General features: G+C 44.8%; 2 protein-coding genes across 7 annotated transcripts in view; one reads left to right on the top strand and one right to left on the bottom strand.

Annotated features, from left to right (window-relative positions):
- Positions 1-7,029, bottom strand: part of ftr86 (finTRIM family, member 86) — a 22,814-nt gene extending 15,785 nt beyond the window's left edge. For 3 of the 4 annotated variants that reach the window (XR_013791180.1, XM_079515007.1, XM_079515009.1), the window contains exons 1-4: positions 6,982-7,026; positions 3,269-3,445; positions 2,523-2,676; positions 1,383-1,627 (exon numbers count right to left, since the gene is read on the bottom strand). Coding sequence is in view for 3 of the 4 variants with exons in the window: in XM_079515007.1 (XP_079371133.1) it covers positions 1,383-1,627; positions 2,523-2,676; positions 3,269-3,430 (561 nt within the window). In the remaining variant the exon portion in view is untranslated. Of the gene's footprint in view, positions 1-1,382; positions 1,628-2,522; positions 2,677-3,268; positions 3,446-4,696; positions 4,875-6,981 lie in introns of all 4 variants that reach the window. The other variant, XM_079515008.1, reaches the window with a different exon arrangement.
- nudt8 (nudix hydrolase 8) lies at positions 6,036-15,074 on the top strand. 3 transcript variants are annotated; one of them, XR_013791181.1, is made up of 7 exons: positions 6,036-6,281; positions 8,059-8,868; positions 9,474-9,581; positions 10,440-10,572; positions 11,846-11,923; positions 13,678-14,301; positions 14,368-15,074. XR_013791181.1 is itself a non-coding variant. In XM_079515010.1 (6 exons), exons 2-6 carry the CDS (start codon positions 8,060-8,062, stop codon positions 13,882-13,884), a joined length of 1,335 nt encoding a protein of 444 aa, XP_079371136.1. In that variant the 5' UTR covers positions 6,036-6,281; position 8,059; the 3' UTR covers positions 13,885-15,074. The 3 variants fall into 3 exon arrangements, 1 of the variants encoding a protein (XP_079371136.1); XR_013791182.1 differs by having other exon boundaries at positions 13,678-14,334; XM_079515010.1 differs by having other exon boundaries at positions 13,678-15,074.

The raw sequence follows: 15,074 nt of genomic DNA, 5'->3' as shown, positions 1-15,074 counted from the left end.
GAGTGTACACTGTACAGGGTGTGATGAGGTCAGATCAACATATGGAATGTCAGAACAGGTCAGCTCCATATATGGAGATCCTAGAGTTGCAGCGGTGGCAGTGTCTTGAATGTACAGGGTTAGGCACAATATATGGGGGCTTTCCCCATGTATGGGGATGATGATGTCATAGTGAGGTCACGAGACCTGGGCACAATATATGGGGTCTTTCCCCATGGGGATTTTGAGTGACAAAAAACGCAAGATTTCATAGCAGTTAACATATGGGCTTGATTTACTATCATCCCTGATGATTTCATGTTAAAAGAAAAGTAGTTACTGCACTTTGACTTCGTAGGCCAGGGTCTCTCTCCTCTCCTCCTCAGGTTTGACTCTAATATTCCTGTCTCTCTCTCTGTCAAGAATGCTACGAATGGCACTAGGTGTCAAATGGACGGACCGGATCAGAAATGTGGACCTCTATGGAGGACCTACCACGGGTCACAGACAAAGTCAGAGAGAGAAGGATGAAGCTGGCAGGGCACTGCGTCAGCCAGGCACCCAGAACTAGAGTCAAGTAAATTCAGTGCCGTCGCTACCTATACGCGCAATACGCAGGGGGGTAACAAAATGTGCCAAAAAGTGCCTAGCCGACCACACCCTCAAAATAACAATTTTCTCGCAAACAGCGAAAAATAGCCGGTTTGCATGAGGAATAGCAGCGCTCTCGTCAGGAGGGGGGGCAGCACAAATATCCTACGAGTAGGGCAACCAAAACGGTCAGCTACGTCCCTGAGTAAATTGACTATGGGCGCCAACCCAGGAGAGGACAGAAGCATACCACTTGCAGTACGTAGACGCACTGCGGCGTGACAGCTTAGCTAACGACACTGTAGAGCTCAGGAACCTGATCTTAGATGGGAAAGTGTGGATGGCATCGATCCAGGAATCCCGAGTTGGTGTTGGCTAGACCTCACTCTCGCAGTAACTTTATCATATACAAGTAAGACGTGCGAACGCAGCTCGTAAATTGCAATAACAATTAGAATAAATTACGTACTTTAAGGTTTTATTTAAGTTATTTTTTTATTAGTTAAGTTTTTTTAAGTTAAGTTTTTTTTGCGTGTGTGTTTTTCTTTTTTTTAAGTTTTTTTTTTTAAGTTTTCTTTTTAAGTTACGTTTTTTTAAATGTTGTTTTAGTGTGTGTGTATGTGTGCGTGCGTGTGTTACAGCTGCGCCCTCTGGTGGCGGGTCGGTGGTGTTACAGCGTGACACACAGACACACAGGCCATCTTCTATAGTTAGTGCTCACTGCGTTCGCAAAAACCTGTCTCGCTGTCCTCTTGTCCTCAGGTTTGAATATAATAATACACACATGCCCGTCTCTCTCTCATAATAATTACCCGTCTCTCTGTCCTCTCGTCCTCGGGTCTCAGCACATGGTGATTGCGGTGACCACGCCGGTCATGGCGGCACTCTGCGCACACACACTCCTGGCAGTCGCGGCAGTAGAGCTCCAGGGGGAGCTCGTGCAGCGGGCAGGTCCGAGGGGCCACGCTGGGCAGCGTGGGGTAGACGCTGCCCTGACGGCGAGGAGGCCCTCCCTCCCCGCTGGGCCCCCCCGGCGCAGCACTACCGCCGTCGGAGTCTGTTCACCATTAGTTGGTTAGTAGAGAATCACAGTTATTTCTGTGTTGATTTCATCGATTAGAACAGTGGTTTTCAGCTGGTGGTCCTTGAGGGGGTTCCAGGTGGTCCCCAGCTAAATGACAGAGAGTTGGTAACCAAATGGATCCTTATTAGATCTTGAACTCTTGAGAGTGTATAAACCATTTGGTTTCATTTTACGCTCTCAAGAGTTACATTATTGTTAAACATCTGCATCACTTCATGTACAAGAAGTCTACACAATTACAGAATGTAGAAGAATTGTTATTTTGATAACAATTCTTCTTCTCAACGTTTGCCTGTTATCTCTCCTAATTTTACCAACATCAATACAGCATGGATTAGTGGACAAAATATAATTCAACGACAACAAAATATTCTTTAGTTTTGGGTCTGAGAGGCTAAATCTCATCAAATGGTGGTCTGTGGCTCAAATTCCGAATAAATAATAATAATAATAATATGAAAATGGTTGAAAACCACTGGACTAGAAACTATGACGGAACATGTTCGTCAACTACCTTTTTTCCACCCAGGAAAGCTAAATAAAAAAAGAAATGCAAACTACAAAAACTAAGACTAAATATATTGACAATTTCGTCAAACGGATAAAAACTAGACTAAAATGTTAGGGAGAGAAGAGAGACAGTAGAACTAAAGGCAAGTCATTTCATGTTTGGTTGCGCTTGGGGCGCGTTGTGAGCTTGTAGATCTGCTATTTTCAGCCTGCAAGCAAGTGTAAAATCGGCTCCATAATGGATTTCTGTCGACAATATCAAGACTAAAACTAAAAACATTTCACATGACTAAAATATGACTAAAACTAAGACTCTGACTAAAACCACATCCAGATTTGCAGTAAAACATGAACAGACCTGTCCCAGGAATCAGCTCCAGATACAGGGCCATGGAGGGCGGAGCGGAGGAGATGGAGTTCTCCCTAAAGCTGTTGCTCCTCAGCTTCTCCATGGCCTCCATCAGCACCGTGCTCCTCGACAGACAGGGACGAGGATTGAACACCTTACGACACTGTGGGAATCAATCATCACAATGAGTCACCGTCCGCTTCATATTGTCATTGGAATGCACCGACACCATCCTGTGTGACAGGAGGTGTGTTTCTATTAATCGTCAACTTAAATTTGTAATCATAAAAGCCCTAAGTTATATTGTCCCTTTTCATTTTTCGCACAGACGAAATGAAAGCCTGGGTATCGAGGCTATATTGTCCCCTACTACAGGACTCATACCTGGGGACAGTTGTATTGTCCCCTACTATAGGACATACCTGGGGACAGTTGCATTGTCCCCTACTACAGGACCCATACCTGGCGACAGTTGTATTGTCCCCTACTATAGGACATACCTGAGGACAGTTGTATTGTCCCCTACAATAGGACATACCTGGGGACAGTTGTATTGTCCGCTACTATAGGACATACATTGTCCGCTACAATAGGACAAAACCTGGGGACAGTTGTATTGGCCCCTACAATAGGACATACCTAGGGACAGTTGTATTGTCCCCTACAATAGGACAAAACCTGGGGACAGTTGTATTGTCCCCTACAATAGGACAAAACCTGGGGACAGTTGTATTGTCCCCTAATATAGGACATACCTGGGGACAGTTGTATTGTCCTCGAGCCTTCCCACGGTCAAAGTGGTTCTGGATACACGGCAGGCAGTATGAGTGTCCACAGGGCAGGGTGGCGGGGTCTCGGAGCGTCTCCAGACACACGGAGCACGCAAACGTCTCCTCTTCTGCCCAGGCTGAGGCCATGATGACCACGTCCGGCTAGAGAGGAAACGCACAGTGCAAAAAAGGTATACGTTAAAAGTTCTCAGTCGCCACGGCTGATTTCGTTTGGATTCCATAGAAACCAGCATACGTCTTCTATGTAGAAGCATGCTGCACAGCGAAAATAGCTGATCTAAAAGCTGGAGCAGTGGCGTGCACAGATAGACACTAGGGGGTGCTAGAGCACCCCCTGCCCTTTTGGCAATGTGCCCTTTTGAAAAAAAAAGAAAAAAAAAAACCTTTTTTTTTTTTTCTTTTTTTTGATTTTTCAAAAATAGCAGACCTACAAGCTCGTAGCGGTGGCGCGCTATGAGCTTGTAGATCTGCTATTTTTCAATAGCTAAAGCATAACATAATGCTAACACCAAAAGGGGTTCCCGCCCAAAATGGATTAAGGCAACCGGCCGGTTCCACGCGCTGCACAAGTTGCCCTTTTTTAACTTGAGCACCTGCCCCTCTAAATGTCTGTGCACGCCACTGAGCTGGAGGGCTGCATGGGGGCAGGGGTCATCAATATGTCCGTACATGGCCTTGTCCGTGGGAAATGTTTTTGTTTTACATACCATTGTAATGTTCATACTGTAGTTATGTTGATCATAATGGCCAAACTGAATGTCAGTCTCCAGGTTTTCTTCAAAATATGTATGACATATGATTTGTTTAATACACATTAGGAGTCCACTGGTACTAGTGCTTCTCAAACGTTTTATTTGCAAGGACCACCACTCTTGGGGCCGATTCATACTCCTATTTTAGAGCCGAATAAAAGTCGGTTCGGCGCTGTAGACTAGAGCCTACAATGTGACGTCATTTGAGGTTCGGGGGGGGGGGGGGGGTACCGTCCTAAAGTCGGCTCTTCGGTGCTACTGAAAGTTTCTGACGAGCCGAAATCATTTCGGCACTACAGCGCAGAAACAGCGGTAAAATAGGAGTATGAATCGGCACTTAGAGTGTACCAATGTCAATGGCATGTTTACACTCTCGGACTCAGAGTTACCACACTGTTACGGTCATTCAGGGCTATCTCTGTATGCGTTTCTGTAATACTCATTTTGTATGTCCATGGCAAATATTTAATTTTGACAAAAATGTCCACCACAAGCCAATGGGGCTGGGGGTTCATTTCACAGTTTCACAAATCGCACACAGGACTTGGTCATACAAACATTTCAGGCATGGGACGCTACCATCCATGGAAAATAGAGCTATTAAATGAATACTTATCTCAACAAAACAAAAATCACTTACTATACTAAACCTCAAAGGTTATTTTCTCTGGAGGTGAAATCTTAGCTGCGACCACAACGTGACGAAGCGTACTAGCAGGCGACCTTTCCAAGCACAGTAGTCACCTCAAGACGCCGTTAAAGTGACCCGAGTTGTTCCAACCACCACCAGATGCAGCCAACAGACAATAGCAACAGAGCTGAAATGCCATGATTTCACAACATGCATTATTACACACTGCTCCAAACATGCAGTCTGGGCTGAGGTGCAGGGCAGGAAAGACGGGTTCGTCAACACGTTTTCCACAATGATGCCATGAATGCAACAACCCCAAAAATAAATAAAATAAAATAAAATCATGTGGGGCCCGGGAGCCACAGGTTGAGAACCCCCACCCCCGAAAAAATGTTTGTTCAGTTAAAAAGAAACCATCAGTGTTCTATTTGGGTGGTCGGCCGCTCCCTCTAGTGTTGTGGCTGTGGGTGTCACTCACTTTTGGGGAAGTACCTCGACAGGTGCAGGTCATTGAGGGCACTGTCTCTTTGACTATCTTACATATTTGCTTAACCCCATGTCTATCTGGAAAATAGCCAATCTACAAGCTCACAACAGGTGATAATTTTAGTAGTCTAGCACAGTGTTTAAATTGCAAATGCGTATATGTTTTGGATTAATAATATACATCTGCAAGTTCATTATTAACTCAAAGTAACTGAACCTGGCAAATGATTTAACACTTTTTTACTTCACTACCATTATTTTGCTTCTGATTAACGGAGTAGAAGTAAAGTATTGAAAAACAGATACTGTAAAGGACCTCAAATAATTAGCCTACTTAATACTGGAGTAAACACTTTCCATGGTTTACTTGGGGTGGAACTTAAGACTAGTATATGGGGGGGGGGGGGGGAGTTAGGGGCCAGTTTGGCTATCATTGGTTCTCAAGGTGGGGTCCAGGTACCCCCAGGGGTCCTTGAGGGAGTTCCAGGGGGTCCCCAGCTATGGCAGCCAAATAATATCTGTACAGGTCTGTAACTCAGAGTGTACAAATTAAACCAAATTGGACCCTTATTACAGGTCTGCAACTCTGAGTGTGCATGTACTGTACATACTCAGTTAAAATTACAATTCATTTTACAATATTAAGTGGGGTCCCAGAGATACAAAAAAAATAAAAGCCATTAAATGGGGCCCCGTAGGGGCCTACAAATATTCCCTTATGGGGGGGGGGGGGGGTCAGGTTAGGGGGGGGGGGGGTCCTTTTACATTAAAAAGCACAGGTATACTGGGGGGGTACAGTTAGGCGGGCCGGGGCCAGTTTGACTGGTTATATAACCAGTCAAACTGTAGCATCTGTTAAAAGTACTGGGGGCCAGTTAGGGGGCACAAGGCTCTGGGGGGCCATCAATCAAGACAAGAGGCCACTAGTCTGTATCAGTCAGGATACAGTACCAAGTCTATGAAGCAACACATGTTCTTCAGTGTGAAACCAACCACGCCATATTGACTGTACTGTAAGCACTGGCGTTAGCATTAGCAACATTTTAGCTGAAGTTAGCAGAGCTGTGGGTGGGCGACAGGCCAGCTGTCTGTCCCTCTAGTCAAGGTGAGTGTTTATATTCTCCACTTGTATTACTAATATAATTATCTTTCTGTGTTCATGGGACAGAAATCCTTCATGTAAACGGCGTACACGTTTTAAGCACAAGAGCGCAGTTTAACGTTGTATTTTGCATGATATTAACATATTTTGACCAGGCTAACGTTAGCCGACTAGCGCTAGCACGTTAACCGGCTATTAACCTCGCCTCACCAGGCTTTCCACCACAGCCGGCTATTTACCATTCACAACATGTGGAATGTTGAGCTAGCCGGCTGCTAACATGCTAGCTTAACTGGCAGAGGTAAACTAAACAACTTAACAATGACGAGTTAATATGAAGCTGATAATTAAACAGGTAAAGAAACGGGCATTTGTTTTATTTGTAAATTAATAACATTAAACTGTATAAGTGTAGTGTAGCTAGCTAGAAAGCTAAGGCTAAGCTCTGCTAGCTAGCATTAGTTTGCCAGGAGCCAAACAAACGAGCATTTCAGTGATTTAAACTAGTTTTAGATTCATTTTATGGACTCTATGCCGTCGTTGTTGTAATGAACTTATATAAATAACGTTAAACGCAGAGGGAGTTTAACGTTATTGTTTCAAGTTTAAAAGGTAAATCAATGTTCTGTGGTTGAAGTGTGGAGCTAAAAACATAACAAGGCAGCCATGATGACATTCATTCGGCTTCCGTAGTTTGACTCACCACGTGACTGCAGACAGCCTCCTCGTGCAGCTCCGTCCTGAGGACGTGATGGTCATTATGTTATAGAAATAGTCAATTATGTTAGTTATAACTCATAAAGTAATGTAACAGTATCAATACTGCAATGTAGACATACTCTGTTACAAGACCAGAATTCAGCATTTACTTGAGTAAAAGTACAAAAGTAAAATGACTCATTATGCAGATTGATTGATTGAAATTGTATTCACAGTATGTAGGTACATTTCAACGAAAGCACAAGTCAGAAAAAAGCACAAAGACTTGATTACATAATGGTCCTCCATTTTCAATTCATCAGAACATGTAAAGACCTATAAATATACACTTCTACAAGCTGACAATGTGTCACAAGTTCACAACAAGTTGTGCGCTTGTAGATCGGCTATTTCAAATGGCCAAAGTTTAAATAGGGCTTAAGACAGTGTTTAATGCACATATGTTTTGTAATAATAATTCAGATCAATAAAGTAACTAGTAGCTAAAGTTTTCAAATAAATGTAGTGTAGTTAAAGTACAATATTTGCCTCGGAGATGTAGTATTATAAATGCACCACATCTCTGTGTGTGTGATGATGAGGTCTGATCTAAATATGGAATATCAGAACAGGTCAGCTCCATATATGGAGATCTAGTAATGGTTTGATGAGGTCAGATCAACATATGGAATGAATTCTGTACTGGCCATATATGGAGCGTGCTTTAGATCTCCATCCATATATGGATCTGGCCTGTTCTTACATCTGTTCTGACATCACGATGACTCGACCAGCTGGCTAATAGATGCAGCTCTATATCATTAAAAGTGACACATACATTAATAACTGGGTGGGGCATTCATTTACAACTTGCATCATTCCAAGTAGGCCCGTGCCCAATGGGCACCGCTCTAGTTTATATATATATTAACTTGTGATCATCATCATCATTTTTCGACTGCGGTCGAGATCGTGGATTTCACAATATCACGCCAGACTTCCCGGTCCTTCATTGCCATCCCCAGTTCCTGCTTACTGATGCCTGTAACATTAACTTGTGATTCCACCTCCTCTCGTTCAGGATGTTCAGGAACCCTCACGTGACGCTCGGCTCCGTCCGGCCCCTGCTGCTGGGCCCCGCCGTGGCGCACGCCTGTTGTAGATGCAACGGAGCCGCAGCCAGAGCCGCCTCCTTCCTTCACAAAGACAGAGCGGTGCACGGGACAGAAGGACCCGTAGCGGACAGAGACAATGGGTCCCGTTCCGTCAACTTAGCCGCGAATCGGTTAAAAGCTGACTTTTTCCTGCCCCAGGACTGCCTGCCGCCGGCGTCCTCAAATCCGAAACTCTTCGGGGCGTCGCGGCTAGCCTTCGACGCTCGGAGTTCGGAGGCCGTATTCGAACATCTAGCAGCACAAAATCACAAAACCATCAGTAGCCCCCACGGCTGTTCCCAACAAGCCGCCAAGTGTCTTCTTCAGCCCTGTAAAAGCCATCATCATCATCATCATCATCCGTTACTCAGCCGCGTTGCAGCCGAGTCTCAAAGGCACCCCGCTCTCCTCCAAAGAAACTCCACTCACAGAGAACTCTTTCTTAGGCCCTTCAGCACCTTGGAATACAGGTCACGGTGGTCGTTGAACCACCTCCACCACAGTAGTAGCAGCCCTCCACAGCAGTGCACGGGGCCCTCCTCCTTCGGAGCCCAGTTCAGAGCCCAGCTCCATCGGGCCGCGGCGCCTCGCGAGGAGGCCTCCCTGAAGGACTGCCTGTCGCCGGAGAATGAGCAGCGCTGCCGACGGACGCTGGCGCCCAACCAGAAGCTGTACGAGGCGGCCGGGGACGACACGAAGGCCAGGAGGAGCCAGGGCCGGAACCAGAACCAGGGCAGGTGCGTTGAAAGGCTACGACGACACACACAACGGCCGTTTGGCTAGGACAATCGTAGTCCTAACCTGGAGTAAACAGTTGTTTCATGATTCTAACCTCTTAAGACATTCCTAGGGGGGGGGGGGGGGGGGTTCTTGTGTGTTGTTAACTTTACTCTTGTCTTTTTTTTAGGATGAGACACACTTGACTGTATAGACAGTTGACAGTGACAGTGACACCTTATTTGTTTTTACCCTCGTTTACCGTTGCTCTGTATTATTATTATTATTATTATTATTAGTAGTAGTAGTAGTAGTAGTAGTAGTAGTATTGTTGTTGTTTTTTGATGCATCTTGTCTTTTCTTTTGAGTTGTTTCTACTGTATACTACAGTACAGTACATTACTGCTGTGCTTCTGTCTGTCTGTCTGTCTGTCTTTCTGTCTGTCTGTCTGTCTGTCTGTCTGTCTGTCTGTCTGTCTGTCTGTCTGTCTGTCTGTCTGTCTGTCTGTCTGTCTGTCTGTCTGTCTGTCTGTCTGTCTATCTATTTATCCATCTATCTATCCATTTATCTATCAATCTAACCATCCATCTATCCATCCACCCATCCATCCATCCATCCATCTAGGTGGAAGGCCTCGGTCCTGGTGTCCCTGTGCTCTGTGGAGGAGCAGCCGGCCTTCCTGTTCACGCTGCGCTCCAACGCGCTGAAGGGCAGACACAAGGGAGATGTTAGGTCAGTTGACTGTCTGGCCGAGCGCTGTGACTTTGAAATGTAATGCACGTACGCCTCTCCAATCAATTGCTTAACCCATTTTGACCTGAGATCAGATTCTAAAAATGTCTTCTACATCCTGACAGTCGTTCTTCGATTACATTACATTACATTACAGTCATTTAGCAGACGCTTTTATCCAAAGCGACTTATTCAAAAATAGCAGAGCTACAAGCTCGTAGCGCGCCACTCGGTGGCGCGCTATGAGCTTGTAGATCTGCTATTTTTCAATAGCTAAAGCATAACATAATGCTAACACCAAAAGGGGCTCTCGCCCAGAATGGGTTAAGGAAACCTAATATAAAAACACAGTGCAGTGCAGTGTACAGAATATGTCTGTCTGTGCGTAAACATGGAGGGCTGTGTGGGGCTCCGAGTGGAGACTTTCTTCATCTTATTTAAATATAAATACTTACATTTAAACACATGTTTAGCTCAGCCTCAGCATGATCTATACACTGTAACTGTAACATTGCATAGATATGCATAATAATGTTATATGGTGATCGGATCATCAATGGGAGTACAGATTGTAAACTTCTGATAATTTTGCGCTCCCGTCTCCGCTGTGCCTTGGACATGTGCCCAAAAAAACTGACGCACGCACGCACCAGGGGGTGGCCAGGGAGGAGGGCTTGTACAGTACAGTACAGTACAGTACAGTACAGTACAGTACAGTACAGTACAGTACAGTACAGTACAGTACAGTACAGTACAGTACAGTACAGTACAGTACAGTACAGTATTACAGCACGAGTACAGTACAACACCACTCACTTCAGACTGGTCTGATTTATGTAATGTGATGACTGTGTCCAGCTTTGCAGGGGGTAAGAGTGACCAGGCCGATAAAGACGTGGTGGACACGGCTCTCCGAGAGGCCCAGGAGGAGCTGGGCATCACGGTGGACAAGCGGCAGGTGTGGGGCGTCCTCAAGCCGCTGCGAGACATGGTGAGACGACGATTCACCCACGCCATGCGTTTAATACATACATACATACAGAACTGTGGTTCTCAACCAGTGGTGCTTGAGGGGGTTCCTAGTGGTCCCCAACTAAATGATGGAGAGTTGGTAACCAAATGCACCCTTATAGATCTTTAACCCATTTAGGCCTGATTTGTGCCGCATTTTCACGATTTTTCAAAAATAGTAGACCTACAGAATGGGTTAACTCTTGGGAGCGTAAAATGAAACCAAATGGACCCTTATTGTTAAACATCTGCATTACTTAATTTACAAGAAGTCTACACAAAATAATGATTAGTCTCTCCTAATGGTAACCAACATTAATAGAGCATGGGATTGTGAACAAAATCTTATCCAAAGACTAACTAAATGTTTTTTCGCTGTGGCTCAAATGCTGAATAAATAACGGCCGTTGAAAACCACTGCATTAGAAAACATCTGTACGTTGTAAACATGTTATTATACAGATATAGCTTGACTGTCGGACAGAGAAACCTTTAATGTGTATCCATATTTCAACTTTTAATGTTTTTATTTTATTTTTATTTGTTGTTTTTTTGTCACTTAACCCATTCTGGGCGGGAACCCCTTTTGGTGTTTTAACTAAGCATTATGTAATACTTTAGCTATTGAAAAATAGCAGATCTACAAGCTCAACTTGTAGGTCTGCTATTTTTGAAAAAAATCGTAAAAATGCGACACAAATCTTTGAATATATATTCTTCAGAGCGAACGTTTTTTTATTTCGACGTCAGGCCTAAATGGGTTAACCACTTCACCCCAAGCATCTGTATTGTGGGGAAAGCCTTTGCAGAAAATAGCAGATCTACAAGCTCACGAGTAGATGGATAGAGGCTACCGTCACTATTTCCGAAGGTTTCTGGACATGGTTTTCAGTTTTCACCCTACAGCAACAAATATGACTTCTAGACAGTAGTACATAATGGTCATTTAGTATCCGTTTTAACCCATTTAGGCCTGACCTCGAAATTTAAAAAAAAATCTTCTAAATACTCCAGTTTTCTGAAATAAATATTTTCACATTTTATTTTCACATTTCATATTTTTCAAAAATAGCTAAATTACAACATAATGTTTAAAACACCAAAAGGGGTTCCCGCCCAAAATGGGTTAAAGGTGACATTAACATTGTACTGTATTGGATTCTAAAAAAAAAAAAGTTATGATTGTAATTATGTTTGTATGAATTGTTCAGTCCTATATACTATATACTGTAATGACGTGCCTTTTGTTTCAGTCTGGGATGCTCATAGCTCCTGTGCTGGCCAACCTTGGACCACTAGAGGCGCTGTCCTTCAAACCAAACCCTCAAGAGGTACCTGTTTGTTCCTATTGCTGGACGACTTGACTAAATTAAATCTATTAACCCATTTAGACCTGAGACCCATTTTAAAAACACCTTCTAAATCCTAAGGGCAGTATTATGCGTGTCTTAAGTACCAGGCCTTATGACTTAACTTAAGACCTGGAGGCGTGGTCAATGCCATTTGGCTATTCTGAGTGGCCAAATGGCATTGATCACGCCTCCAGGTCGTAAGTTAAGTCATAAGACCTGGTACTTAAGACACGCATAATACTGCCCTAAATGTTTATCCCAAGATTTTTGTAACCCATTTATTTTCACCCAGTGTCAATTATCTAAATGTAATCCTGGGCGCTACACTCCCTCTGCTAACCTGGGGAGAGCACTAGACGGACCTCATGCTTCCCTCTATGCATGAGGAGTCCAAGCTGCTTCTTTTCACCTGACAGGGCGGAGTTTCCCCCGATTGGACGTAGCGCATGGATTCGTGGAAGGAACACATTATTCCAACCAGTTCCTTTCCCCTCCATCAGGCGCCCCGGCTGATCAGGGGGAGGCCGTTTAGAGACCAGGATTACTGCATTTTTTTGTGAGGGTGACCTACCCTAGGGCCCTTTTTGAAACGGGCTCCTCGCCACTCACTCACCCTACACACTTCCACTCGAATTCGGCACCCAAATTCCCCTCCCATCTACTTGCATTGCACCCAGCACACAAGGCGTTTTCACCCCTTCCTCCCGTTACAATGCGCTAGACCCCTGGGAGATGGATTGCTGAGGTGGAGCGCCACACCTACCATCAACTCCCAGTACTAGGCCTATCTCACAGCATTTCCCCGCCCCCTTTCCACGCCCCCTTTTGGAGCTAATGGTGTTATTCTTTCTGCGGTCCATAGACTTCCATGTTAAGAGGTATTTTCACAAGCCACAAACTACCGTTTTGTAAAAGTAAGGTTTATTCTACTTATTTGAGTTGTTATACCATTGTGTTTTCTTCATATTATCATCGGTCTTTGACATTTTAACATTAGGAAATGTACCAGAGAAAAAAAGTGTAAATGCCTAATGTTAAATGACACCACTAGCTACCGGAATGGGGCGTGGAAAGGGGGCTGTGAGATAGGCCTATTCCCGCACGACTAGCTGCACCAAGCCGTGCTACTCATTACGCTGAGTTGGAAAGCGAGACCTCTACCGACTGAGCTACCCAGACACAAACCTGGAAGAAGAGGTGAAAACGCCTCATGCGCTGGATGAGCAACTCCATGCAAGTGGATGGGAGGGGAAATCGGGCGCCGTCTCTATTATTTATAACTCTATGCGCATACCGAGTGGAGTAGGCAGGGACGGCTCCAGGGGGGGGGGCAAGGGGGGTAGAGGCTTAGCTCCTCCTAAGCCCCCTCTCAAAACAAGCCCAATTGACTGACTTCTATGTAAGCCAAGATTCATTAGCTCTAAATAGCCAGCCCCCCCATAGCACCCCCAGTCACAATTTTCTGGAGCCGTCGCTGGGAGTAGGGTGAGTTGCGAGGAGCTAGGTTTTTTTTATTACTTTTTTTTACTTTTAAGTTTTAATACAAAGTTTTAAAACCTAAACAAACCTGCCTACCAATGTAGATGGAAATGGTACCAATTCTATGAAGATAAGGTTGAACATGGGTGAAATGGGTCTTTTGTTGAAAACCTACCTTCTTACACATATTTTCTGTCGTGTGTGTGTGTGTGCGTGTGTGTGTGTGTGCGTGTATGCATGCGTGCATTCTTCAGGTGGAGGAGATCTTCACGGTGTCGCTGTCCCACGTGTGTGACACGCGCAACCGCGGGTACACACACTTCCGCACCGGCGACAAGTACGGATACACACTTCCTGTGTTCCGCAACGGCAAGCACCGTGTGTGGGGCCTGACGGCTGTGGCGCTAGACCACACCCTCAAGATCATAGTCCCGCCCCAAAGCACACCCTCAAGATCATAGTCCCGCCCCAAAGCACACCCTCAAGATCATAGTCCCGCCCCAAAGCACACCCTCAAGATCATAGTCCCTCCCCAAACCACACCCTCAAGATCATAGTCCCGCCCCAAACCACACCCTCAAGATCATAGTCCCTCCCCAAACCACACCCTCAAGATCATAGTCCCTCCCCAAACCACACCCTCAAGATCATAGTCCCGCCCCAAAGCACACCCTCAAGATCATAGTCCCTCCCCAAACCACACCCTCAAGATCATAGTCCCGCCCCAAACCACACCCTCAAGATCATAGTCCCGCCCCCAAACCACACCCTCAAGATCATAGTCCCGCCCCCAAACCACACCCTCAAGATCATAGTCCCGCCCCAAACCACACCCTCAAGATCATAGTCCCTCCCCAAACCACACCCTCAAGATCATAGTCCCGCCCCCAAACCACACCCTCAAGATCATAGTCCCGCCCCAAACCACACCCTCAAGATCATAGTCCCGTCCCCAAACCACACCCTCAAGATCATAGTCCCGCCCCAAACCACACCCTCAAGATCATAGTCTTTGTCATCATATGTATTTGGCCCCCCGACCCCCATTTCAAAGTTAAAAACGCTTGCTTTAAAATATATATATTTGTACAGTATATCAAAGTTTTGCACACATTAAAAAAAAACATTTTCCAAAATAGTAGACCTACGCTACGAGCTTGTATATTGTAGAATAATCTTTCCATCGAGAGAGACTGATATTGTGCTACTAGGAGCATGGATCACACCTGTCTGGGACTTTTTATTTTATTTTTTGTTTTTAATGTATTGGCTACATTATTTTAAAGGCAGGTCAAATAAAAGTGAAATAATTTCCTATAAATTAAATCAGTGGTTTCCTTTTTGTTTTTTTTGTTTGTTTTTTTAGCCCAAGACCCAAAAGTAGAAATCTGAGGTCTCCCTGGGACCCGAACTAGGGAAAATAGCAGATCCATAAGCTCACGACGTGTCACATTGTAAGTTGTAAGTTTGTAGATATGCTATTTTCAGTGGAACCACTGAATTAAATCCATTGTCATAAAACCTGGTTACATGTTGACCCTTCTGGTTACGGTCAAATGCTGACCCCTTGTGGTCACAGAAGGTGACACGTTGACTGTTGTTCATAACCACTGGACCCTTCATGATCACTTACTTTGTGTGTGTGTTGCTG

Source organism: Electrona antarctica, assembly GCF_951216825.1.
Source record: "Electrona antarctica genome assembly, chromosome: 11".
Lineage (NCBI taxonomy): Eukaryota > Metazoa > Chordata > Actinopteri > Myctophiformes > Myctophidae > Electrona > Electrona antarctica.
The sequence above is the reverse complement of the archived record's forward strand: the minus strand, read 5'-3'. Positions and strand labels throughout refer to the sequence as shown.

Coding starts and splice junctions, on each gene's coding strand:
- nudt8 (XM_079515010.1), top strand. CDS start 8,060: ATGTTCAGGAACCCTCACGTGACGCTCGGCTCCGTCCGGCCCCTGCTG. Junction 8,869..9,473: donor CGGAACCAGAACCAGGGCAG/GTGCGTTGAAAG, acceptor CCATCCATCTAG/GTGGAAGGCCTCGGTCCTGG. Junction 9,582..10,439: donor AGACACAAGGGAGATGTTAG/GTCAGTTGACTG, acceptor GACTGTGTCCAG/CTTTGCAGGGGGTAAGAGTG.